Source organism: Trichosurus vulpecula, chromosome X (genome assembly GCF_011100635.1).
Source record: "Trichosurus vulpecula isolate mTriVul1 chromosome X, mTriVul1.pri, whole genome shotgun sequence".
Lineage (NCBI taxonomy): Eukaryota > Metazoa > Chordata > Mammalia > Diprotodontia > Phalangeridae > Trichosurus > Trichosurus vulpecula.
In genome coordinates this window covers 746,516-769,002 of record NC_050582.1, presented here as the reverse complement: position 1 = coordinate 769,002, position 22,487 = coordinate 746,516, and the positions used below count along the sequence as shown (strand labels likewise).

The 22,487-nt window shown below is 57.7% G+C and overlaps 3 protein-coding genes across 9 annotated transcripts; 2 read left to right on the top strand and 1 right to left on the bottom strand.

Moving 5' to 3' along the window:
* Positions 1–404: 404 nt before the first annotated feature.
* On the top strand, positions 405–6,118 carry ARAF (A-Raf proto-oncogene, serine/threonine kinase). 2 transcript variants are annotated; one of them, XM_036740201.1, is made up of 15 exons: positions 405–517; positions 2,409–2,574; positions 2,670–2,773; positions 2,906–3,166; positions 3,309–3,410; positions 3,508–3,649; positions 3,919–3,946; positions 4,050–4,192; positions 4,307–4,509; positions 4,593–4,769; positions 4,878–4,924; positions 5,081–5,199; positions 5,294–5,425; positions 5,565–5,699; positions 5,792–6,118. In XM_036740201.1, exons 2-15 carry the CDS (start codon positions 2,434–2,436, stop codon positions 5,927–5,929), a joined length of 1,872 nt encoding a protein of 623 aa, XP_036596096.1. In that variant the 5' UTR covers positions 405–517; positions 2,409–2,433; the 3' UTR covers positions 5,930–6,118. The 2 variants fall into 2 exon arrangements, with proteins under 2 accessions (XP_036596096.1, XP_036596095.1); XM_036740200.1 differs by lacking the exon at positions 405–517 and having other exon boundaries at positions 558–2,574.
* A 58-nt stretch (positions 6,119–6,176) lies between these two features.
* Positions 6,177–21,307, bottom strand: SYN1 (synapsin I). 2 transcript variants are annotated; one of them, XM_036740350.1, is made up of 14 exons: positions 20,889–21,307; positions 19,293–19,350; positions 18,959–19,050; positions 18,365–18,521; positions 18,189–18,278; positions 9,152–9,214; positions 8,719–8,861; positions 8,380–8,454; positions 7,955–8,057; positions 7,723–7,863; positions 7,557–7,629; positions 7,054–7,372; positions 6,802–7,017; positions 6,177–6,586 (listed from the first exon to the last, which is right to left on the bottom strand). In XM_036740350.1, the coding sequence occupies exons 1-14, from the start codon at positions 21,305–21,307 to the stop codon at positions 6,445–6,447; spliced, it is 2,091 nt and encodes a 696-aa protein (XP_036596245.1). In that variant the 3' UTR covers positions 6,177–6,444. The 2 variants fall into 2 exon arrangements, with proteins under 2 accessions (XP_036596245.1, XP_036596244.1); XM_036740349.1 differs by having other exon boundaries at positions 6,802–7,372.
* On the top strand, positions 9,520–16,695 carry TIMP1 (TIMP metallopeptidase inhibitor 1). 5 transcript variants are annotated; one of them, XM_036740354.1, is made up of 9 exons: positions 10,755–10,965; positions 11,072–11,313; positions 13,286–13,429; positions 13,887–13,953; positions 14,964–15,107; positions 15,318–15,397; positions 15,492–15,621; positions 16,270–16,391; positions 16,470–16,695. In XM_036740354.1, the coding sequence occupies exons 5-9, from the start codon at positions 14,984–14,986 to the stop codon at positions 16,650–16,652; spliced, it is 639 nt and encodes a 212-aa protein (XP_036596249.1). In that variant the 5' UTR covers positions 10,755–10,965; positions 11,072–11,313; positions 13,286–13,429; positions 13,887–13,953; positions 14,964–14,983; the 3' UTR covers positions 16,653–16,695. The 5 variants fall into 5 exon arrangements, with proteins under 5 accessions (XP_036596247.1, XP_036596249.1, XP_036596248.1 ...); XM_036740352.1 differs by lacking the exons at positions 10,755–10,965; positions 13,887–13,953 and adding an exon at positions 9,520–10,059; XM_036740353.1 differs by lacking the exon at positions 13,887–13,953 and having other exon boundaries at positions 15,495–15,621.
* Positions 21,308–22,487: the final 1,180 nt, after the last annotated feature.

Below are 22,487 nucleotides of genomic sequence, written 5' to 3'. Positions count from 1 at the left end.
TGCACCAGCGGAGAAGTGGGAGGAGGAAGAGGAGCAAGGCGCTCTGGCCAATGACTGAGGGTCTAGAAGGGGTGGGGAAAGAAATAGCCAATGGGCACTCGACAGAGGTGGGGATTGAGAAGGTTGGGGGGAAGAGAAGATAGACGGGGCTCTGACAGCCAATGAACTGAAGAAAAACTGCGCCTGAAGTGACCAATGTGCGCTCGGGAGAGGCGGGGCTCCAGGAGAGTGAAGGATTGAAAGGAAGGGGTAAAGCCCCGGAGTGACCAATCAGTGTCATCGGCCTAAGAAGGTGGAAGCGTCCGCCAATAAGCATGGAATTCTGGAAAAGCGGCGGCTCCTATGGTCAATGAGATTGTGGGTAGGGGCTTTGCCGGAGCTGAAGCGGCCAATGGGATCTCGACGGGGGCGGGCCTGACGGAACGGGGCCTTGGAGCGGCCGTGGCCGGTTCCACCCTCCGGGAGAGGAAAGACGGGCCGCAAGATGGAGGAGGCCACTGTGACAGCACCGTGACAGGTAAGACGACGCCACGCTGAAGCCACGGTGGCCGTTTTGTATTACTTCCCGTCTTGTCCCGTGCGCCCCCTCCCCCTTCACGGAAAAAGAATGGAATCTCCCGTCGCTGGGAGGGGTAGCTGGACGCAACGCGCAGGCGCGAAGGGAAGGGGGAGGGGCACGGGATCTGGTTCCTTTAAACTGTCTGGCTGCTGGCGCCTGCGCACAGAGCCCCTCCTGGGGTGGGGCTGTTTCCCACCCCCTCTCTATTCCCCCCGTCATTCCATTCTACCCCCCACTCCCCCGTTTTGGCACTTGGAAATCTCCAGCCACTCTCGGGAGCTTCGTTTTCCCTAGTGATAAGAGCTTCTTGGTAATGGCTCTTGGAGATCTTCGGCTAACCCCAACATCGAGGTCCTGCGAAGGGTTTTCAGAAATTTTCGACGCACCACCCCCCAGCCCAAGTCTCTTAGAAATGAAGGCCCAGGGACACTGAGAGCACCTCTCGATTGTCTCTGGCTCGTTGTCCCCACCCAACTGGAGTCTGGGAACCACTTGAGTAGTCACTGGCTCCCATTATAAGTACCCAGACTCACAAGGCTGACCACAGAATCACGGAGATTTCCCAGAGAGCTCGCTCTCTCTCTCTCTCTCCCTCTCTCTCTCTCTCTCTCCCTCCCTCTCTCCCTCTCTCCCTCTCTTCCTCCCTCCCTCCCTCTCCCTCCCTCTCCCCGCCTCCCATGCACAGGGACAGGAGGTGCACACTCCCCAACCCCCATCCCAAAACAGTGTCTATGACTTCTGATACTCCCCTGGATGGAGCTCCAGCCAATTGTAATGCCAGGGTTTGCTCTTCTAACCTCTGATTTTTGCCTCCTGTAGCTCTGCTCAAGACCCACTCACTGTCCGCCAGAGCTCCACCTCTGTGTTCCTTTGCTGATGTCCATAGTGCTGTCATTCTCCATCAGATGGCACTCGTTGCTTCCCCAGGGGCCCAACTCTAAATATTGAATCATATGGAGTGACCACTCTGAAGTCCCTGCCTTGCCAGACTGTGAAGAGCAGCTGGAGGGTCACAGCTCCCTGTACCTTTGCAAACTTTCATATTCTTGATCTCTCCCTCATTGTTCAAACGTGGCTATCTGCAACCCCACACCAGGTTCTGGTGACTCAGCATTGTTTGCTTTCTTACCTCCCCAGCACCCAGACAGTGCTTTTCCTGCTTATTTCTGTAGCAGCCCCACTCCTACCTCAGAGTTCCCCCCTCCCCAATCATCTAAACTCCTTCACAAAGATCCCTAAGGATTAGAATTAGAGAGTAGGATGGATGGCAGCAGCTGTTGGGGGCAGAATTCATTGTCTCCTATTGTATCACCCTTGGCCCTCTGACAATGCTTAGAGATTGCTATCTCCACTGCTATCAGACTCCTTTCTGGGAACTCAAGATTTCCTGACACACGCCCCCCCCCCCCAGATTTCTTGGTCTTCAGATCTTCCCCTGCCCCAAATATTCTTCTTTTTTAATTCATTTATGTAATTTATTTAATACCCCAAATATTCTTAACCCCATAAATGGTAATGAGAGATCTTGAGCCATCTCAACATCATTGTAATTCTAATGGTGCTTGGACATCATAGGGGTCACAGAGCTAGACCTGGGAGAGAAGAAAAACCTATGTAATCTAACCTCATCATTTGACAAAGGAGGAAACTGAGGCAAGCAGAGGCAAAGTGACTTGCCCAAGATCACCTAGCTAACAAATGGCAGAGCCAGGATTTGAACCCAAGGCTTCCGACTCCAAACCCAGCACCCTTTCAGCTGTACTAGTTTCCAGCCCCCTATCATCCTTGTCCCCTCAGTGATGTATAGAGATCTCCAGGCTAGCCCATCATCGCTGTCCCCACCTTTCAGGGCCCTTGGGTGTGGGGGGGACAAGATGAGACGAGGCCCGACTGCCACCCCAGCGGAACCCTCCAGGGGCCTGACCCCACCCGAAGATCCTGATGCCATCCCTTCTACCAGCAGCCGGGCAGGGGGCACCGTGAAGGTCTATCTGCCCAACCAGCAGCGCACAGTGGTGAGCAGGGTACCAAGGAAGGGAGAGACTCTTGATCTTGGGAGCTGGACCAAGGAGGGCCACTTAGGAAGAAGTAAATCACATGCATGTGTTAGGTGACTGCGAGGGATGGGATGACCGTCTCTGACTCATTGGACAAGGCGCTCAAGGTGCGGGGACTGAACCAAGACTGCTGTGCTGTGTATCGCCTTGTGCAGGGGTGAGCTCCGTCTGTCTGCCCTCCTCCCAGCTCCCCCGACCTCCGTTCTTCCCCTCCTCTTCTCCCTCCTCCACCTCCTCCCTGCCACTTATCTTTCCCTCCCCATATGACTCATCCTCTCGGCTCCCTTAGCCGGAAGACAGCAACAGCCTGGGATGCAGCCATTGCTCCCCTGCACGGGGAAGAACTGACGGTCGAGGTCCGGGCTGATGTTCCACTCGCGGCTGCCCACAACTTTGCCCGGAAGACATTCCTGGCTCTCACCTTCTGTGACTTCTGCCGCCGCTTCCTCTTTCATGGCTTCCGCTGCCAGACGTGTGGCTACAAGTTCCACCAACACTGCAGTGCCCGCGTCCCCACTGTCTGTGTTGACATGGCCACCGCCCGCCAACCGTGAGGCCTACGGTCCTTTCCCAAGTCCCTAGTGTCCTCTCTCTGGGGTGGGGAGGGATCTCCCTCATCCCAGCTGGTCCTTCTGGGGGCTCCCCATCCTCCTCAGCCTTCCTAGGGTCTCTCTTTTCTCTTCTGGCTCCAGTTTCTATCGCAGTGTCCAGGACTTGACTGGAGGCCCTGGTGCTCATGAGCCCCAGCCTGGAAGCCAGGCCCTGTGTGAGCCCCTCACCCCAAAGAGCCCCAGGTAAGGCCAGCAGGTGGTAGATGGAGGGGCACCTCCTCAGGAATCCTGCCCCAGGAACTTCCCCCTCTCCTCCCCTTCCTCTTCCCTTCCCCTCCAGGACACAAACACAGGCCTCCCATGGGGAGACTTTTGCTTTCCCTGGGCCTGGAGGCCCACCCCTGCAAAGGATCCGCTCCACCTCCACACCCAACGTGCACATGATCAGTACCACAATGCCTGTGGACAGCAGGCTCATACAGGTATGCCACTGGCAAGGGCAATCAACTGCTCTCCCTAAAACACCTCCCAATAAGAATTCCCTGAGGAGGTGGCCTGGAGGAATTGGACTAGGAGGCAAAGGAGAATCTGGAGGGTCAGGGACAGGGACTCAGGATGGGGGACCGGAGTGAGGCCCTTGGCCTCAGGGAGCTAGGAAGCTCAGAGAATCCTCAACAGAGCCCCCAGGCAAATGAGGCCCCAGGAGTTCAAAGACAAGGCTGACCTCTGCTCCCATTCTTTGCTCCCACAGCAGGCAGCCCAGGCCTTTGCTGTTGAAGGTGAGTGTCTGACTCCCTTGACCCCAGGCCTTGCTGCCCCCCTTCCCTCATACTCTGACCTTCCATTGCTCTCTGGTTCCTTCTCTGTCCTTGCCTCTCCCAGGAACAGGAGGGGAGAGGACCCCCCAAGGCAGTCCTGGCCCCAGCCTTGTGTCCCCCCCTGGAAGGAAATCTCCACACCCCAAGTTTTCATCAGAGCCCCTGGAACGCAAACCCTCTGCTTCAGCTGATGATAAGAAGAAAGTGGTGAGCTGGGGAACATGCACACACATGCACGCTCTCAGGAAGAGGGGAACAGTGGGGAAGATGCTGGGGGAATGGGCAGCTCATTGTCCCCGCTGTCCTGTCCATGCCCCCCAGAAGTCCCTTGGCTACCGAGACTCAGGCTACTACTGGGAGGTAGCCCCAGGGGAGGTGCAGCTGCTGAAGCGGATCGGGACAGGCTCATTTGGGACTGTGTTCCGTGGGCGATGGCATGGAGACGTGGCTGTGAAGGTGTTAAAGGTGGCACAGCCCACAGCTGAGCAGGCTCAGGCCTTCAAGAATGAGATGCAGGTCCTCAGGTGAGCATGTGCCCTCCAGCCAGCACAGAGCACGAGCCACCTCTGCACAGGCCAGGGCTAACCACCCCTCTCCACCTCCGCAGGAAGACTCGCCATGTGAACATCCTCTTGTTCATGGGATTCATGACAAGGCCTGACTTCGCCATCATCACCCAGTGGTGCGAGGGTTCCAGCCTCTACCACCACCTGCACGTGGCCGATACCCACTTTGACATGGTCCAGCTCATCGATGTGGCCCGGCAGACAGCTCAGGGCATGGAGTGAGTTCACAGATGGTGCAGCTCAGAGCTATTCCACAGACCCCCCCCCAGCTATGTGTGTGGGAGCACCCCAAACAGCTCTTCCTAACTTGCTCCATTTCCTTCCAGTTATCTCCATGCCAAGAACATCATTCACCGAGATCTCAAATCCAACAGTATCCCCCTGCACTCTTGGGGAGAGATTGCAAAGGGAGGGGATGTGTTTTGGGGGTGGGAAATGCAAGGTGTACTCAGGGGTTTCCAGGTAGGAAGGTGTAGGGAGGGGGAGAGTGGCCAGAGAGTGCCGTCTGTGACCCTTGACCAGGACATAGATATCTTTCTGCATGAGGGCCTGACAGTAAAGATTGGAGACTTTGGGCTGGCCACAGTGAAGACCCGATGGAGCGGAGCTCAGCAAGTTGAGCAGCCCACTGGCTCTGTGCTCTGGATGGTGAGGCCTGCGGCCCTGGGGGGGGGGGGGGTGAGCAGGCAGCTGTTCACTCACTGGCCAGCCCTCTCACCTAGGGCCCCATTGGACCCCACAGGCCTCAGAGGTGATCCGAATGCAGGACAAGAATCCATATAGCTTCCAGTCCGATGTCTATGCCTATGGGGTGGTTCTGTATGAGCTCATGAGTGGCAGCCTTCCGTATAGCCACATCAACAACCGAGATCAGGTGGCCACTCCCTCCTCTTCCTCTCTCCCTACCCTTGGCCACTGCTCTGGCCCTGACCGACCCTCCCTGATACAGTTCTCCCTTGGCCTGAGAGCCACCTACCCTAGTGATCTGATGGCCACCCCCTGTTCTGCTTCAGATCATCTTCATGGTAGGACGAGGCTATCTGTCACCAGACCTCACGAAGGTCTCCAACAACTGTCCCAAAGCCATGAAGAGACTGCTGGCAGACTGTCTCCGTTTCAAACGCGAGGAACGGCCCCTGTTCCCGGAGGTCAGAAGCCCTCTCCGTGCAGGCGGGTGTGGGGCTGGAACAGGCCCCTCGAAGGCTCCAGCCCCGAGCCTTGCTTCTCTTCCTCCCCCTAGATCCTGGTCACCATTGAGCTGCTTCAGCGAGCGCTACCTAAGATCGAGCGCAGTGCGTCGGAGCCCTCGCTGCACCGGGCCCAGACCGAGGAACTGCCTTCCTCCCTGCTGGGAGCCCTGCGCCTCTTCGGGCCCTAGTGGCCCTGGCCAGCCCTGGGGCAGGGAGCCAGGGGCCCCAGACCTAGCATCGATGACTCCATTCCCCAGAACCAGGCGGCCTGGGGTGGGGGAAGCCGGGGTTCAAAGGCCAGAGGGGAGGAAGGGAGCCCACCCCCCACCCCCCCAAGAAGCACAGGAGGCTGCCCAGCTCTCGCTTTGATCACTTAATCACGTTTCTTGACTCTTCTGTGGTCAGAGTAACAGATGCGGGGGGGGGGGGGGGCACTACAGCTTCACTGCGCGCATCACAGGCTTCACGAGAAACTCCAACACACGCCAAGCGGCGGCACGAGGGTCACAGGCAGGCACACGGACGGCACACTGACACGCACGCGCACAGAGCGGGGGGAGCGAGAGAGAGAGAGGAGCGCCCCGGTCCGAGGGGACGGGGAGCGCCCGGTGATTTGCATATTTAAAGACACAGCCATCCCGGGTGCTGGGGGGGAGGGGTGTCACACCTCGGGGGGGAAGGGGGAAGGGGGAAGGGAGGGGGATCAGTCGGAGAAGAGGCTCGCGAAGGATTTCCTCAGGCTGCGGATGGTCTCCGCCTTCACCTCGTCCTGGCTAAGGCTGGGCCGGGGCGGGGCCGGGGCCGGGTCTGGAAGGTTGAAGGTATTGGTCAGAGACTGGGATTTGCTGAAGAGAAACAAGGCGGGCGGAGGGGGGGAAGGGGGGACGGAGGGGACGGGGGCGGGGCGAGACCGGGAGGAGCCGGAGGAGGAGGAGGAGGAGGAGGAGGGAGAGAAACACAGAGTTACCGCGGGGCGGGGCCCGGGGTGGCCCCGCCCCGGCTCGCTCAAGCCCCGCGCCCGTCGGAGGCCCCGCCCCCCGGCCAGAGACCCCGCCCTTACTTCAGCTGCGGGGCCGCGGCCGGCGCGTCCTGGCTCGGCTTCTGAGCTAGCTGGGGCTTGGGCTGCCCGGGTCCGGCGGGGGCGCGGCCCTGGGTGCTGGGCCGCGGCTGCTGCGTGGTGGGCGGCCCGGAGGCCGGGCGGCCGGCCTGGGGGCCCGCCTGGCTCAGCTGCCGCGTGGGGCCCGCCGGAGGCCCGGGCGGCGCTCGCTGCGGAGCCCTCTGCGGGCCCCCGGCCGCCTGGCCCCGGGTGGGCCCGGCCTGGCGCGGCTGCGGCTGCGGGGACTGGCTGCCCTGGCGCGGGCCCTGGGCCGCCGGCGGCTGCGGAGGCGGCTGCGGCTGCTGTGGGGGCGGCTGCGGGGAGCCGCGCGCCTGCGGGCCGGCCCCCGAGCCCGACGGACGTGGCTGGCGGCCGGATCCCGACGGTGCCTGCCCGCTGGGGCTGGGGAGGCGCGGCTGCGCCGCCGCGGCTGCCTGGGGGCCCAGGCCCTGGAGCGGCTGGCCCTGAGGCGGGGGGCGCTGCTGGGAAGGGGGGCCGTGGCGCTGCGGTCCCGGCCCGGGCTGCTGGGGGCCCCCTGCGAGTGAAACACGCGTGCGCGTGCGCGCTTTAGGGCGGGCTGCCTGCTCCTCAGCCTCGCCCCCTCCTCCCCCTGCCAGCCCCTCACACTGGGCATGTCCAGCCTTGGATGCTCTTCTCCCTCTACCGGAATCCCTTCCCTTCCATAAAGGCATCCAACCACCCGGAAGGCCCTCGCTTACCCTGTGGTGCGGGACGCTGCTGAGCTGGAGGCCCCGCTGGCCTACCCCCAGCCTGCGCCCCTGGTGACAGAGCCTGTGTGGGATGAACATGGTCTTCAGACTCTTGCTCTGAGCCCCCGGCCACTTCCCCTTCCCCATCTTGGTGGAAGAGCTGCTAGAGCCTAACCTGAGAGTGGGATCCTCGGCCAGGAGAGGCCTCCCGGGGCCTAGGCAAAGCTAAGCCCATCTTGTTAACCACAAGCTCCACGATGAGCTGCTTGTCCTCATCCTGATGATCCCCAATGAGTGGCATGGAGGAGCCAACCACCTGGGGGGAAGGGAGAGATTGGAAAGGCTTGCTGTGGGGTCAAGGAGACAGGTCAAGTTCACGTGGGGAGATTGGGAGGAGGAGCGCTGACCTCAATGATGTGGTCACGGCCATCCTTGCCATGCAGGGCCTCCACAGCACAGATGTCCAGGCCCCCAAAGATTTCTGAACATGTGTCTACCCACAGCTTGTACCTGTGAACAAAGGCCAACAACAGGAGCATCTCAGAAAGGCAGGCAGCTCACTGCACTTTGGGTTGGCTCCCAGGGTCAGAAAGGATTAACTTTGCCTCTGTGCCTTCTACCACCCTAACCCCACAGATTCCCCCCCCCCCCCCCCAAGAACTGCTAAGCAGATCCAGTCTCTTCTGCATAGTAACTGGCATATCTTCCTAAAGGCTTCTCCAGGCGAAATATCCCTGGAACCTCTAATTATGGTTTCTCTACAACCCAGGCACCCCACCCCTGCTTGAGCTTTACCACTCTTCCCTGGGCCCCCTTCCCACGCCGGCCCCACCTGTCAGACATCGCAATTTGCTCCAGCATGGCTGAGCCTGTGTTGGTTTTCCAGCTCCCAGACACCGAAGTCCTCCTGGGAGGAGAGCAAAGAAGCATTTCAGGGACTATTCTGTTAGGGTTTAGCAGATTCAGGAGAAGGGGGTCGGGGGAGACTGTGGAGAAAAGTAAAGGGCCAGGCTTACTGATGCCTGGAGTTAAGGTGGTAATGAGACCAACCTGGGATGAGGACCCCAGTGTGGAAGCACAATTCAGCACATGACCCACCTCCCTCCACATCTAAGGAGGGCATGGGAATAGACAAGCCAAGGCCCGCCCCACCAAGCTCCTTGAGGCTCACATGTAGGCCTTATAGCTGTGGCCGATCTTCTGCACCCGGACATCATACTTGGCATCAATGAAGGGCTCTGCTGTGGCATAGGTCTTGGTCAGTGCCACCACACTAGCAATGTCCTGGAAGTCATACTGATTCTCTACTTTCACCTAGGGACCAAGGTTGAGAGACCAGGGTCAGGGTTTCCTAGACTATTTGGGTGTGGGGCCTGTTGGTGCCAGGGCCCATGAGCAATAACTCAAGTGTGGAAGAGAGCTCAGAACCCTCAGCTGTGATGCCCTGAAAAAGATTCAACCAGTCTCCCATTAGAGTTGTCTGGGAAGAGGGAAATCAGGGCCTTTCAAGGCATCCCAATGAACTTTGGACACAGTCTCATTTTTTAGGGCAGAGGCTTCAGGGGGCTGCCAGTTCTCAGTGATGGAGAGAGAGGGAGACTCACCTTTCCCATGCCCGAATGAGCATGGCCCATCTTCACCACTACAGGGTATCTGGCTGTGGTGAGCTGGTAGAAAAGGACAGTAGTACAGTTAATCTTGTCCTGGTCCTAAGCCCAGACCTGCCACCACTCAGCCCTCCCTCACTCTGTGGTGAAGCTGGGGTCAGCTGTGTAACTTGGTGCCTCTATGATCCTGGGCAAGTCCCCATCTGTACAATATTGGGGTGGTCATCGATAACCCTGGCTCCTCCCTCTCCCTTCCCCTTGTACCTGGCATGCTGGTTCTCCTAATTCCTGGCAGACCCAGGGAGATAAAACCCAGCACCCTGTTCACTAGGCTTTGGGGGAGAGTCAGTGGCCAAGGGGAGTCCACCAGTCCAACTGAGTTTGTGGGGAGGAGGAAGAGCATCATAGGCTCAGAGGGCACAAAGTGACCTTAGCATGGACAAGTGAGGAAACTGAGGGGGTCCAGGGAGGAGAGTTTACTCATGAACACACCCAGCCCAGGTCCTCTGGACTCTGCCCAAGGTCACAGCCACTAATTCAGTGGCTTAGATAGAACTCAAACCCGTATTCGTAATAGCTGCCTGGTGATCCTCCCTCTGGCCCTCAACCCTCCATCTAGATGCCACCCACACCCAAGCTTTTCCAGCTCTCCAAGTAGGGGGTGGTGGTAACTGATGAGTAGCAACTTCCAGAAAAGAGAAAGTTGATTTTCCCATAGAGAAAGCCGGTAAGTGAGTGAGTGAGTAGCTGCCTACATCCTGGCTCTGACTTGACCCAAGCTCAGCCACAAAGAAAAATGCAAGAAGCATCAGCCAGGAGCTGAGGCCAGAGCCTGCCCCACCCAGCAGCTGAGACAACAAGTCGTGCATCACAGATGAACGCCGACACACATACCCAGGCAAGGAGTGAGCACATGCACTCAAGTGTGCCAAAAAGTAAAATTGCAGCCCTCCCGCCTTCCCCTCAGTGGGGGCTTCCAGCCAAGCCGGCTATTCCAAGGCAGGAAGGGACACAAGAACACATTCCAAGAAGGAGACATCTTCTGGCCCACTTCTCTCACTTGGCCATGTTTGCCTTTCAGGAATCACATTCTGGACTTGGACGCTGTGGATGTGACCTTGGGAAAGGTCTATCCCTTCTGGGATGTGGTCATGAGCCAGCCCTTTTCCCTCTCTGGGCCCCCTCAGTTTCCCCATTTGTCACATTGTTCCCTTTAAGCCTCTAATGTGAAGGTTACTTTCACTAGCCTATCCTCAAGCTCTGGCCTATGAAGGCTCTCCCAGGACTGGGTGTAGGAAGGGCCCTATGGGATCCTCTAGTCCATGCCCTTTCTTTTCCTAGCTGGGGTCTATCTTCACCCTTCTCTTTCCCCCCAACATTTAGCAAAGGGCCTGGCAACCCAGTAAATGGGTAATCCATGCTTACTGGATGACTGAGGGCCACAGAGGTGGGGTCACTTGCCCAAGGCCACATGGCTTGTTAGAAGCAGGATTCGAACCGAGGTTCTCTGGCCCTGCTGCTTCTTGTTCCCAGTGTGGTTTGGAGGCCCGTTTGACATTAATCTTTTGTTCGTTGGACTAAGACTTATGGCCCACATTCCGAATGGAAGGAAGTGGCCTCTTTTTGTCCATCCAAGTTCCCAGCCTCTCCAGTGAAGGAGCTCAGTGGAGCACAAGGGCCCAGCCTCAGAGTCAGGAGAGACCCAACTTTGAACTCAGGCATTTGCCTGGACCTCCTGGAACCTCAGCTCCCTTCTCTGAAAAAAAAAAAGCTTAAATCTGCCTCCCAGGAAAAGTCTCTAGAAATAGCAGGTGCTAAGAGAACAGTGGGAGCGCTGAGGGGTGGAGCTCTGAAAGGCTACTAGATGTGGAGTCAGGGGACCTGTTGCTCACTAGCTCTGTGACTTTGTTTCTCTAGGCTTCCTCGGTTTCCTTCTTTTTAAAATGAACTTATTGGACTAGACAGATGCCTTCTAAGACCCCTCCAAGCTCTAAATCCATGATCCCATGAGACAGCATTGGGAGAGGATCTACAGAAGGAAGAGAAGAGACACTGAAGTGAAAAGAATGAGATGAGAGGAGCCAGAGGAAGGATGGGACGCAGGAATAAGAGAAGAGCTGAAAGGAAAGACAACAGAAGTGCAAGGAGAAGAGACTGGAGTGAGAAACGCTAGTGAGGGGAGAGGAAGAGGAGAGGAGAAAAGAGGGGAAGGGAGGAGAGATGAGAAAAGAGGGGAGGAGATGAAAAGAGAAGAGAGGGGGAAAGGGGAGGAGATGAGAAAAGGAGGGAGGAGATGAAAAGAGAAAAGAGGGGAGGAGATGAGAAAAGGAGGGAGGAGATGAAAGGAGAAAAGGGGAGGAGATGAGAAGAGAAGAGAAAAGAGGAGAGGGGATGAAAAGAGAACAGGGAAGGAGATGAGAAAAAAGGGAAGAGATGAAAGAAAAGGGGGGAGGAGATGAGAAAAGTGAGGAGTAGATGAAAGGAGAAGAGAAAAGAAGGGAGGAGATGAAAAGAGAAGAGGAGAAAAGAGAAAAGGTGAGGAAAAGAGAGGAGAAAAGAGGAGGGGAGAGTTGAGAAAAGACAAAAGGAAAAGAGAAAGAGGAGAGGAGCCAGGGTGCAGGACCCTGGCTTCAGGCAAGGCAAGGGCAGGCGTGGGAGGAGGGAGGCTAGGTCTGGAGGCCGGGAAATTGTTCCCATCACTGCGTCAATGTGATGCAGCTAGCTGGCTGACTGGAAAGTTCCCCTTTCCTTTCCTTGGGCCCCCTCTTCCCTCTCTCCTACAGCCTGATGCCTGAGTCCCAAGAGTCTTTCCCTGGAGTCAAAGGGCCTGAGTTTGAATCCCTGCTCTGTGACTTTGGGTTTTACAGAGAGCCCTGCCTCCATCCATTATCTCTGAGCTGGAGGGTTTGACAGATGAGGAAGCTGAGAGCCGGGGAGGGTCCTCACCTGAGAGTTCCCCACACTAAGGAGATCCCAGGTCTAGCCTTGTCTCTATAGACATGGTGATAATAGCAATAATAGTAAGAAGAAATAGAATGAAATACAATGTGTAAAGCACACGGCAGCGTTTTCCTCCCCTCCCCCCCATAAGAGCTAACCTGAATGTTGGCATCGGTGGGGATGTCAATGGCCAAGGTCTTACCCTAAATTCACCTTGTCAGCCCTAACCATGGATGGTTTCCCAGGCTGGACAGGTTCTCTCTCTCTCTCTCTATCTCTATGTCTCTGTTCGTCTCTCTCCTCTCTGTCTTTGTCTCTGGCTCTCTATCTCTCCATCTTTCTGTCTCTCTTTTCCTCCTCTCTTTCTCTCTGTCTCTGTCTCTGTCTCTCTCTCTCTCCCTCTCCTCTCTTTCTCTGTCTTTCTGTCTGTCTCTCTCTCCTCTGTTTTCCTCCTGTCTCTCTCTGTCTCTGTGTGTGTGTGTGTGTGTGTGTGTGTCTTTCTCTCTCTCTCCCCCCCCCCCCGTCTCTCCCCTTAGCTCTGCCTCCTAGAATCCCGGGGTTCCTCCAAAGCAAGTGGCCACTCCTCCAGGAGGCCTTTCCTGACCCCATCTCTCCTTTCACAGAAAGACAGAAAGAAAGCTCCTGTGTGAGGACAGGCACAGTTTTGTTTTTGTCTTGGTAACCGCAGGAACTGGTCCATAGCAGGAGCTTCCTAAACACCCCTCTTTGGTCACACCCTCTGCAAGCATTTATCCAGAAACCCTGGGTGGTCTCGGGGAGATAGCCTTCGTTGGAGGGGAGAGCCTCCACTCTCCTCCTCTTGCTCTCCACAAGCAATGAAGATGAGAGCTATCAATTGCGTGATTGTGAAGCTCAGAGGTCAGGAAAGTCACGATTGGCACCCTAGAGTGTGCCTTCTGGGTTGGCTGGGTGACCTGTGCCAAGCTACTTGACTGCGCACAGACCCTTCATTATCTGTGCAATGGAGAGCATAAATACCACCTGGAGCACTTTCCCTCCCCGTCCCCGGGGTCTGGCTGTGGTTGACATCAAAGGAGATCGGACCAGTCCCTACAACTCTTGGCAACCCTTCAGGTTCCATGTAATACAACTGCCCCTTATTGTTCCTCTACAAATGGGTCTCCATTTGCCAAAGCCTCCTTGACCGCTTCTCATGTTTTCCGTGCCAAGTGCCCAGAGCGAAGACTCCGAGAGTTGGAAGGGTCGGCCCTTCATGGCTATCCGGCCAAAGCCAGATCCTAAGAAATGTTCACCAAGCCTCAGCACGGAACCTCCAAGGGGAGGCATCGCATTCCACTCTGGAACAGCTCTCAGGTCAGCCAGCTCACCCAGCCCTCAGGATCAATCTGCAGGCTCTAAGCCTTCCCCCACACAACTCTCCCCTCAGGGCCCAGCACAACCCGGAGATCCCTGCTCCTCCACTGGACGGGCCTTCAAAGCCCCCTCTTCTAGCCCTCGGGTCTTCTCTATGCCAGGCTAAACATGCAGAAATCCTTCAAGCAAAGCTCACTTCGGCTGCTCTCCAGCTCACCTGGGTCCTTAAGACCTGATTTATGTTCATGCCCCAGCCAACCGCAGAGAACAAAGGCTAGCCTGAGGCCATCTGGGGGATTGGGATTATGGATGGGACAGTGTGTGCTAGCAGGTTTCACAGACAACAGACTAGGATTGTACACTGGAATGGCCACCTGATAAGCCTCCCATCTAGTAAGGAGCCCAGCTGGGGTTTGAACCCAGCCCCTCTGACTCTCCACCCTGCTACGTCCCCTAGCTTTCTGAGTGACAAGGAGCTTTCTGGAGCATAGCCACTGGACGGGAGCCGGGAGCCCACCAAACAGGTGGGGAAAATCTCTGCACCAGCGCGCGCACACACACGCACAGCACAAGCCCATTCACACACATGGTGGACCCATCAGAAGTTTGTGCCTAGCTCAAACCCCAAGCTTGGCCCCCTCCTCCTGCCCAGGTAACCAAATGGGCTCCTACAGGGTACTGGCTGCAAAGAAGGCTATGACCCTAAGGCCTATGCCAAGGGCAACCCTGGGGCAGGGGAGCCAAGGCCACAGCTCCAAGGGGAAGTAGAGGGAAAGTCCTGGGACTGATTCAGCTACCAGAGACGTCAGAGTCTCAGGCATTGCCACACAGCAAGGGGCCAGTCATGGGTCACTGTCCCACCAATGACCCTTATGTCCCCAGGGCAGCCCCTCAGCTCTCCCTTGAGCCCCCAGAGCTTCCAATGTCCCTCCCTCTTCCCCACTGAATGGAGCTCAGGTCCATGTTTGGACTGTCTAGGATCAGGCTGAGCTAGGGTGGGAGGTGGGGATTGACGAGCCCCCAACTGCAGCCCGGACTAACCCTGCTGGGCTGCCACAGGGGTGTGAGTAAGCGGAAATGGGGGGGCCGCCCTCTGCCTGTGGTTTCCCGGCCCCTGGCCTGCCTGCTGCCCCGCCCCTCCACCCCCTCCTTCGCAGCTGGTTTAAATAGCAGCCCTGAGGCCAGGCAGCAGCAGCAAACGCGGCAGGGCGCTCCACTCCCAGACTTGGACACTTGGACACTGGTTCCTGCTGTGGTTCTTGCTGCTGCTGCTGCCTCCAAGGCCAGGTAAGGGGAAATAGGCCTGCCAGGCTGGCAGGGCTAGTGGTAGCTGGCCCCCTCCTGGGCCCAGTACTCAGCCACCGGCTCTGCCAAGCTGGCAACCCTGGCTGAGCCCCACAGAGAAACGAGCAAAGCTGGTCCTGGTTTGGGACTGGAGCAGAGGCCACAAGCAAGGGGCACAGGAACCTTTTCCCTGAAAGACTGAACAGTGAGAGCTGCAGTCCCCCACCCCATGCCCTTCCTCCATTCACAGGCTCCTTGAACATCCTGGAAATGGGCATGTCTGGCCCCTTTCTGGCCTTGACCTTCCTGCTCCTGGCCACCACAAGGCTGCCTGTGAAGGCCTGCAGCTGTGGCCCTCGACATCCTCAAGAGGACTTCTGTAGGTCGGATATGGGTGAGTAGGACACTTCTGACCCCACCCCACCCCCAGGCTCCCTGGCACACACTTGCTCACACATGCACGCATACACACACACACACACACACACACACACACACACATTGCCCCCCAGGCCTCTCCTCTGACTGAGCTGGGGGTGGGGGAGGATAGAGTAGGAGTGAGGGTGGTGCCTGGACTCACTAACTCTTTCCTTTGCCCCACCAGTCGTCACAGCCAGATTCCTGTCAATCCCCCAGCTCAACCACACCCTTTCTCGTTTGCAGTATAAGATCAAGGTTATCAAGGTATTACAATCCTCCCCTCTCCTGCCTCCCCCTCCCCTCAAGCCTCTCAACCCTCCACTGAGATTCCTCCCCCTTGATCTATAATTCCATCCAGAAGTTCAAAGGCTTCGAGGTTCTGGGCGGCATTACTTTGGTCCCGAAGTTCCTTACCACCCCAGCCCAGGAGAGCCTCTGTGGCTACCGACACAAGGCCCTGTCTAAGAGCCAGGAATATCTGATAGCAGGTAAGAATCATGCTTAACACCTAACATGGCCATGTCGTTTTATGCATGAGGTAAGTGGGGCAGGTGGATGTGCACACACTCCTCCAAGGTCACACAGCTTCCACCTGGATCCAGGCCTGCCAAAGGATCCCTCTCTTTTAGTCACACAATCCTATCAGCTCGAGTCTCTCTAGACTATGATGGAGGCATTATTCTATTACAGATTGAGGAATGGAGGCTCAGAGAGCTCACACAGCCAGAGGTGGGCATCAAGCCCACTGTTCCCTTCTCTTGCTTGAAAATACAGAGGAGGAAACTGATCCCAGGGAGGGAAGGATGTCAAAGGCATCTTGTCCAACGTCCTCAGGAAGAGGCAGGACAGGGCGAACCCAGGGAAAGAGACACAGCCTCGTTCTCGTTGCATCTGATAGAAAGGGGGTGCACCCCAGCAGTCCCTTCTGGTTGCTTGGCAACAGGGCAAGGGGTGACCGAAGAGACAGGAAGGGACCCAGTCATCTCCCAGGCTGGCTCCATCCTGGCTGCTTTGTTGCCTAGCAACAAGGAGGGACCTGGTCTGGGAGGGGGGGGATTAAACGCACTGCAGCTGAGCCCAGCCAATCAGGGGGCACTCTGACCCATTCTTCCCCCACCCCACCCCCTTCTCCCTAGCACGCCTACTGGAGGGCCAGCTGTACGTCACCAGCTGCAGCTTCGTGAGGCCCTGGAGTAGTCTGAGCCCAGCCCAGCAACTGGGCTTCAACCAGACCTATGCCACCGGCTGTGGTTGCCAAGTAAGTGAGTGCTCTGGGACAGCAGGCAGGGGAGACTCCAGGCTGGTGTCCCTACTGACCTCTCACTTCCTCCTTCAGGTGCAGCACTGCCTAAACGTCCCCTGCAATGTGGAGAGTGACACCAGCTGCCTGTGGACAGACTCACTGATGGCCTCCTCAGGAGAGGGCTCCCAGAGCCTCCACCTGGCCTGCCTGCCTCGAAAGAGCGGCTTGTGCTCCTGGAAATCCCTGAGCGCTGAGGCCCCACAGCCAACAACCTGAGCTAGCCCACAGCTCCCCTCCCTGCATCCTTGCCTCCTCTAAAAAATCATGGCCAGTAAAAGAGAAACCAAACCAGCGTCTCTGTGTACGTGTGTTATCTGTGTGTGTGTGTGTGTGTGTGAGAGAGAGAGAGAGAGAGAGCCAGAGAGACAGAGAGAGAGAGAGGAAGAGAGAAACAGAGAGAGGAGAGACACAGACAGAAAGAGAGAGGAGGGGGGGAGGGACAGACAGAGAGAGAGAGACAGAGACAGAGAGGAAGAGAGAAACAGAGAGACAGAGAAAGAGAGAGACAGAGAGGAAGAGAGACACAGAGAGAGAGACACAGACAGAGAAAGAGGGAGAGAGACAGAGAGGAAGAGAGAAATGAGAGAGAGGAGAGGCACAGGCAGAGAAAGAGGGAGGAGAGGGAGAGGGAGGGAGAGAGAGACAGAGAGACAGAGAGGGAGAGACAGAGACAGAGGAAGAAAGAGAAAGGGGAAGAGACAGAGACAGAGAGAGCATGAGAGCATGAACAGGTGCACATCACAACAGTCCTGATGTTTTGGGTGAAGTTATTCCCATTTTAAGGATAAGGGACCTGAAGCTCAGAGAAATTCCCGCCTGCCCATGGTTATCCAGCTAAGCTGGAAGCTGAGCCTTTTCATTTGGGCCACACCCACTTGTGACCTTGGAGGAGACTCCTTGCCTCTGTCAGCTCTCAGGAGATCATAGGCTGGAGGTAAGGAGATTCAGGCCCAGGAAAAGGCCCAGATTTGACCGAGCCTGGCTTCCAACTCAGGCCACCATAACACAGTCTCATGATAGCACAGAATGTCCGAGTGAGAAAGGATGCTAGACAGCATCGAGTCCAATCCTCTCATATTACAGAGGATGAAAATGCCGCTCAGAGAGAAGTGACTTGCCCAAGGTCACACAGCTTAGCCTTTGATTTGACTCCTGGTCCTTTGACCCCAGTACATCACAGTTGCCTCCAACTGACTGACAGAGTCACAAATGTGGCCACAGGAACTCCTCAGCTCAGATCCAGTAAAACTCCTTACCCTGACATTTAAAGCCTTCCATAAATCTGGCTTCCCCAGCCCTTTCTGGCCCAAATTTCTTTTTTACTCACATTTATGAAATCTAGGTTCCAGCTAAACCAGCTTCCTAGCTATTCCCCAAATTGAATATCCCATCTCCCATCTCCATACATTTGCCAAGGCTGTGCCTCTTTCCTGAAATGCACTCCTCCTAGAATCTCTAGCTTCCTTTGGCAGTCAATTCAGGCAGCACCTCCTCCAATTCCCCAATTGTCGATTGTCTTCCTCCTGCAAAGCCTCTGTATACATGCTGTGGCTCCCAGTGGAGTAGAGGAGCTGTTTCATTTTTGGCTTTGTAGACCCAGGACCCTGAACACTAGGAAGCATCTAATAAGCACCTTTGAGGTCCAAAGTGGGGAAGCATCTTGCCCATCCTGGCACCAATAGTGATGCCAGAGCTAGGACTTAACCCCCATGGAAGCCATTGTGGAGCCAGCTCCTCCCCAGGCACACTCACCATCTCCCTGTGGTTAGGATAGTAGGTCTGGTCAATGAGAGGAAACTCCTCAGCTCCCAGTTTCTTGTGCAGCCGTACCATCTGGGCAAACTATAGGTGTGGGAAAGAAGAAGCAGTGAGGAGGAGAAGGCCCTTCTGGGCCAGCCCCACTCCTCCCCAAGGATGGAGACACTCACCACCCAGGGCTTGTCACAGAAGTTGTACACTGAGTGCAAGGAATTAACGCTGGGGATGCCTGCATACTGCAACCCAATGACCAGGCTGCGGTAGTCTCCATTGCGGGCCATACTGAAGGCATGCTGGCGGATCAGTACGAAGTCTGGCTTCAGGGACCTACAGGAGGGGGCGGAGAGGAGGAGGAGGAGGAGGAAGGGGGAGGAGGGAGGAAGGAGAAGAGGGAGAGAGGAGGAGGAGAGAGGGGAGAAGGGAGGGAGAGGAGGGAGAGGAGGAAGAGGGGGAGGGAGAGGAAGAGGAAGGGGAAGGGGGAGAGGAGGGAGGGAGGGGGAGGAGGGAAAGGGAGAGAAAGGAGGGATGGGAGGAGGAGGAAGGGGGAGGGGAGGAGGAGAGCTAAATAACAGCAGGCTTGAATTGAGCACTCTCTCTTCCCAAAGGCCTCCTCCCTGCCTCAACTATCCCCCACCCACAGTATGCTCCTTGAGGGTATGGTTCTATGTTGTTTGGTATTGAACCTGAAGGGAAACCTGTCACCCTCGGGAGAGAAAAAGCTTCTTCCCTCTCATCAAGGGTTGCCTCCAACCTGGGCCACTCACCGAACCACTTTCACTCCGTTCCGAATCACCTCCATGTCCACAGAGAAGCTACCATTAGCATGGGCCACCAGGTTCAGGTGTGAGAACTCAGCCTGGGAGGCAAGAGGGCAGGGGTCAGCCAATCTCTGGCTGGCCTCGGCTGTCCAGCGTATTAGCCCTCCCCGCTTCAACAGCACAGCATGGCGGAAACCTTGCAGGATTCTCCACCTTGTCACTTATTTGCACTAGGAAGGTCATCAGTGAGTGAGTGTGCCTCCCTGCTCTGTGGCCAGCCAGGGGAGGCCTAGGGCCCTGCCCAGGACTACCTTCAGGCCAGATAAACAGAGAGGCGCACCTGCTCCACCTTGATGTCAATCTCCCCATGGATCTTCTTCCCCTTGAAGTACTTGGCCCTGGAGAAGGAGGGATGAGATATGGGGATCAGTCAGCTCTGGGCCAGACCCAGGAAAGAGAAGTCTGAGCCCTTCCTTCATCACACCTGACCTGGAAGGAAAACAGACCACTCCTGGCCAGGGGCTTGTTCTTGTTGCCCTCGGCTGGGGGGCTAGAGGGTTTGGCAAAGCTGGGGAAGCAAAAGTCCACTAGCCTGTTCCTGCCTCCTTCGAGGTGACAACTCCCATGGGGGGGGGCAGGTTCTGGTAGAAAGGCACCTGCCTATCTGCCCCCCTGCCAGATGGTCAGCACCTTGAGGGCAGGGAGCGGCTCAGATTTCAACTTCCCTCCACCCCTCAGAGTGCTAGACTGGTGCATAGATAAACAGGTTGGGAAGAGGGTTAGGGCCAGGCTGAGTGCGATGGCAAAATGGCTGGAGCCCCCTCTCTCCTCCCCTGCAACTCATCTTCGTTCACAGCAGCCATCATAGTGCCAGGTCTATTGGGTGCGTCTTTGCTGTGAGCATGCGTTTATGAGGCTGCTGGTGGCTTTGCATATTGTGGGCTGGCCCCTATGCCTGTGGCATCTGGGTGTGTGTCTGCAAAGAAACCCCTTGGGGAGGGGAATCTTGGACTCGAGAGGAGGACGGGGAAGGGAGGGGGATCCCAGGCTCCAGGAGGGAGAGGGGGTCCCGGGCTCCAGGAGGGGAAGGGTGATGCTGGGCTCCAGGCGGGGGAGGGGGTCGTGGGCTCCAGGCGGGGGAGGAGGATGCTGGGCTTCAGGCGGGGGAGGGGGTCGTGGGCTCCAGGAGGGGGAAGGGATTCTGGACTCCAGGAGAGGGGGGATCCCGGGCTCCAGGAGGGGGAGGGGAATGGAAGGAGATGACGAAGCAGTTCCCTCTCTGCTGCCTCTCCACCCACACTGGGAAGCCTGATGCAATGCAGCCTCCCCTCCTCCCCAAACACAGCAGTCCTGGGTAAGGTAGACCTAACAGGGAGCTGAGCTCCTTGGCAGGAGCCCTGGCCAGGCTGCACTCTCTCTGCCACCGCAACCTCTGCACAGAGTAGGAGAAAAGGATAAGGGCTGGCCAGGGGATTCTATTGCTTTAGGGAATCCCCAGAGGAGGCACCCCTCTCTCTCTACCAAGGCACCTTCTACACAACCTCTAATCTGAGGTCAAGAGACTTGGCCTGGGTCACGTGGCCTGGCTTGGCAGAGATGGGGCACTTGCTAAATGCGGGGCCTGGGGCTCAATACACTGTAAGAGAAGAGTACGCCTCACGAAGCAGGAGACGCCTCCGAGCTAGGCTGCAGTGCGTGCTAACCACTGAGCCCTCGGGCCCAGTCCTGCTCTCAGTCGCCTATTCATCCTCCCCTGACTCAGAATAAACTGGGATCTGGCACCTCAGGGACGCCCAAGGGAAGGCACTAGCTGCTGGGGGTGAAGGTGTGATCCATAAGGGACCATAGAGGGGGAGCAGGAAGGCAGCCAGGGCCCAGAGGCAGGGCGGGGCCGGGCAAGGTTAGAGAGAGGGACCGGGCTGGAGAAGCGCCTCACCAGTCCGTGGGCCCCTCGTCGATCACCAGCAGGGTCTTGCTGCCCCGGCTGGAGCCCCCGGAGCCCCCGGCCACGCCCCCCACTTGCTCGCTGAAGGTGGCCGCGGCCGCCGCGGTGGTCTGCTTCACTGCGTTGGACAGCGACGAGAAGAAGCCGCCTGCGCCGCCCCCGCCCAGCCCGGAGCCGGAGCCGGGGCCCGGGCCCGGGCCGGGGCCGGGGCTGGGGCCGGGGCCGGGGCTGGGCGCGGCCGCAGGCAGGGGCCGCTCGGCGGGTGACACGCTGCCCGAGCCTCCCGAAGGGGGCGCTGGGCCGCTGGGTGGGGGCGGGGGCGGCTGCGGCCGCTGCAGATCGGTCATGTAGCCGTTGGGCAGGTTGGCCATGAAGTTGCTGTCGGACAGGCGGCGCCGGAGGTAATTCATGGCTCCGGTCGCGGGCCCGACGGCCGCCGGAGACAGCAGCGGCCGCCTCACTGACCGACAGCGGGAGGCAGGGCCGGAGGCGGGGAGGGATGCGGGGAGGGATGCGGGGAGGGATGCGGGGACGGAGGCGGGGGGGGGGGGGGGGGGAAGCGGCAGAAGATGCGCCGAGGGATGCGCGTAGGGATGCTGCACAAGATGCAGGCAAGGAGGGATGGAGGCAGGCTTCCCGGCCGCCGGCTCCGGGGCCCCGAGGCCGCGGCTAGCAGCTCTCCGCCCTCCTGCCCAGCGAGAGGGGCTGCGGCAGAGTCGGGGGCTGCAGCGCAGCAGCGAATGCGGCGGCTCCTGCCGAGCCCTGGAGCCGACTGAGCGCAACGCTGCAGCATCGACGCACTGCCCGCCCGCCCGCTGGCTCCCTCCTCCCCCCACCCCGCCTGCCCGCCACCCCACGCGTGTGGTTCCGCCCAGCGCAGCCCAGTCGAGGCTCCCCCCTCTTCGCGGCGCGTGGCTCGCGCCATCGCGGCCCTAGGCGGCTCGGAACAGCCCATTTAGGCTGGGAGCAGGGGGAAGGGGGAAGTGGGGAGCATGTTTCTCTCCCCCCCCCCCCAGCCTAGGCGATGATTCCGATGGGCGGGGGCTACGGGGATGGCGCTGGCCCTGGTGCTGATGAGGTTGCTGCCAACGCTTGCTGGGCTGCACTGGGACCAGGGAAGAAGGGCGCGGCCCGGCCCAGCCCAGCCCAGCCCAGTGCGGCAGCCCCAAGCCTCAACCTTCACCCCCGCCATGTCCCTCCATGTCTCCCGTTCTCTGTCTGTGGCTCTTTATCTCTGCGTCTCTGTGTCTATCGATCTCTTTCTTTGTCTCTCTGTCTCTGTCTCTCTCCTATCCCCCCCCCTCCCGTCTCTGTTTCTCTCTGTCTCTCTCTGTCTCTCTCTGTCTCTCTCTGTCTCTCTCTCTCTCTCTCTCTCTCTCTCTCACACACACACACACACACACACACACACACAAACACACACACACACTCGCCTCATTTTTATTTTTATGTAAGCATTTACTCTGTGTCAAACATAGTTCTAGGAGGCAGAGATACAGAGGCAAAAATGAAACATTCTCTCCCCTTGAGAAGCTGACATTCTACTGGGGAAAAACATGTTCACATATAAAGAAATACCAAATATATACT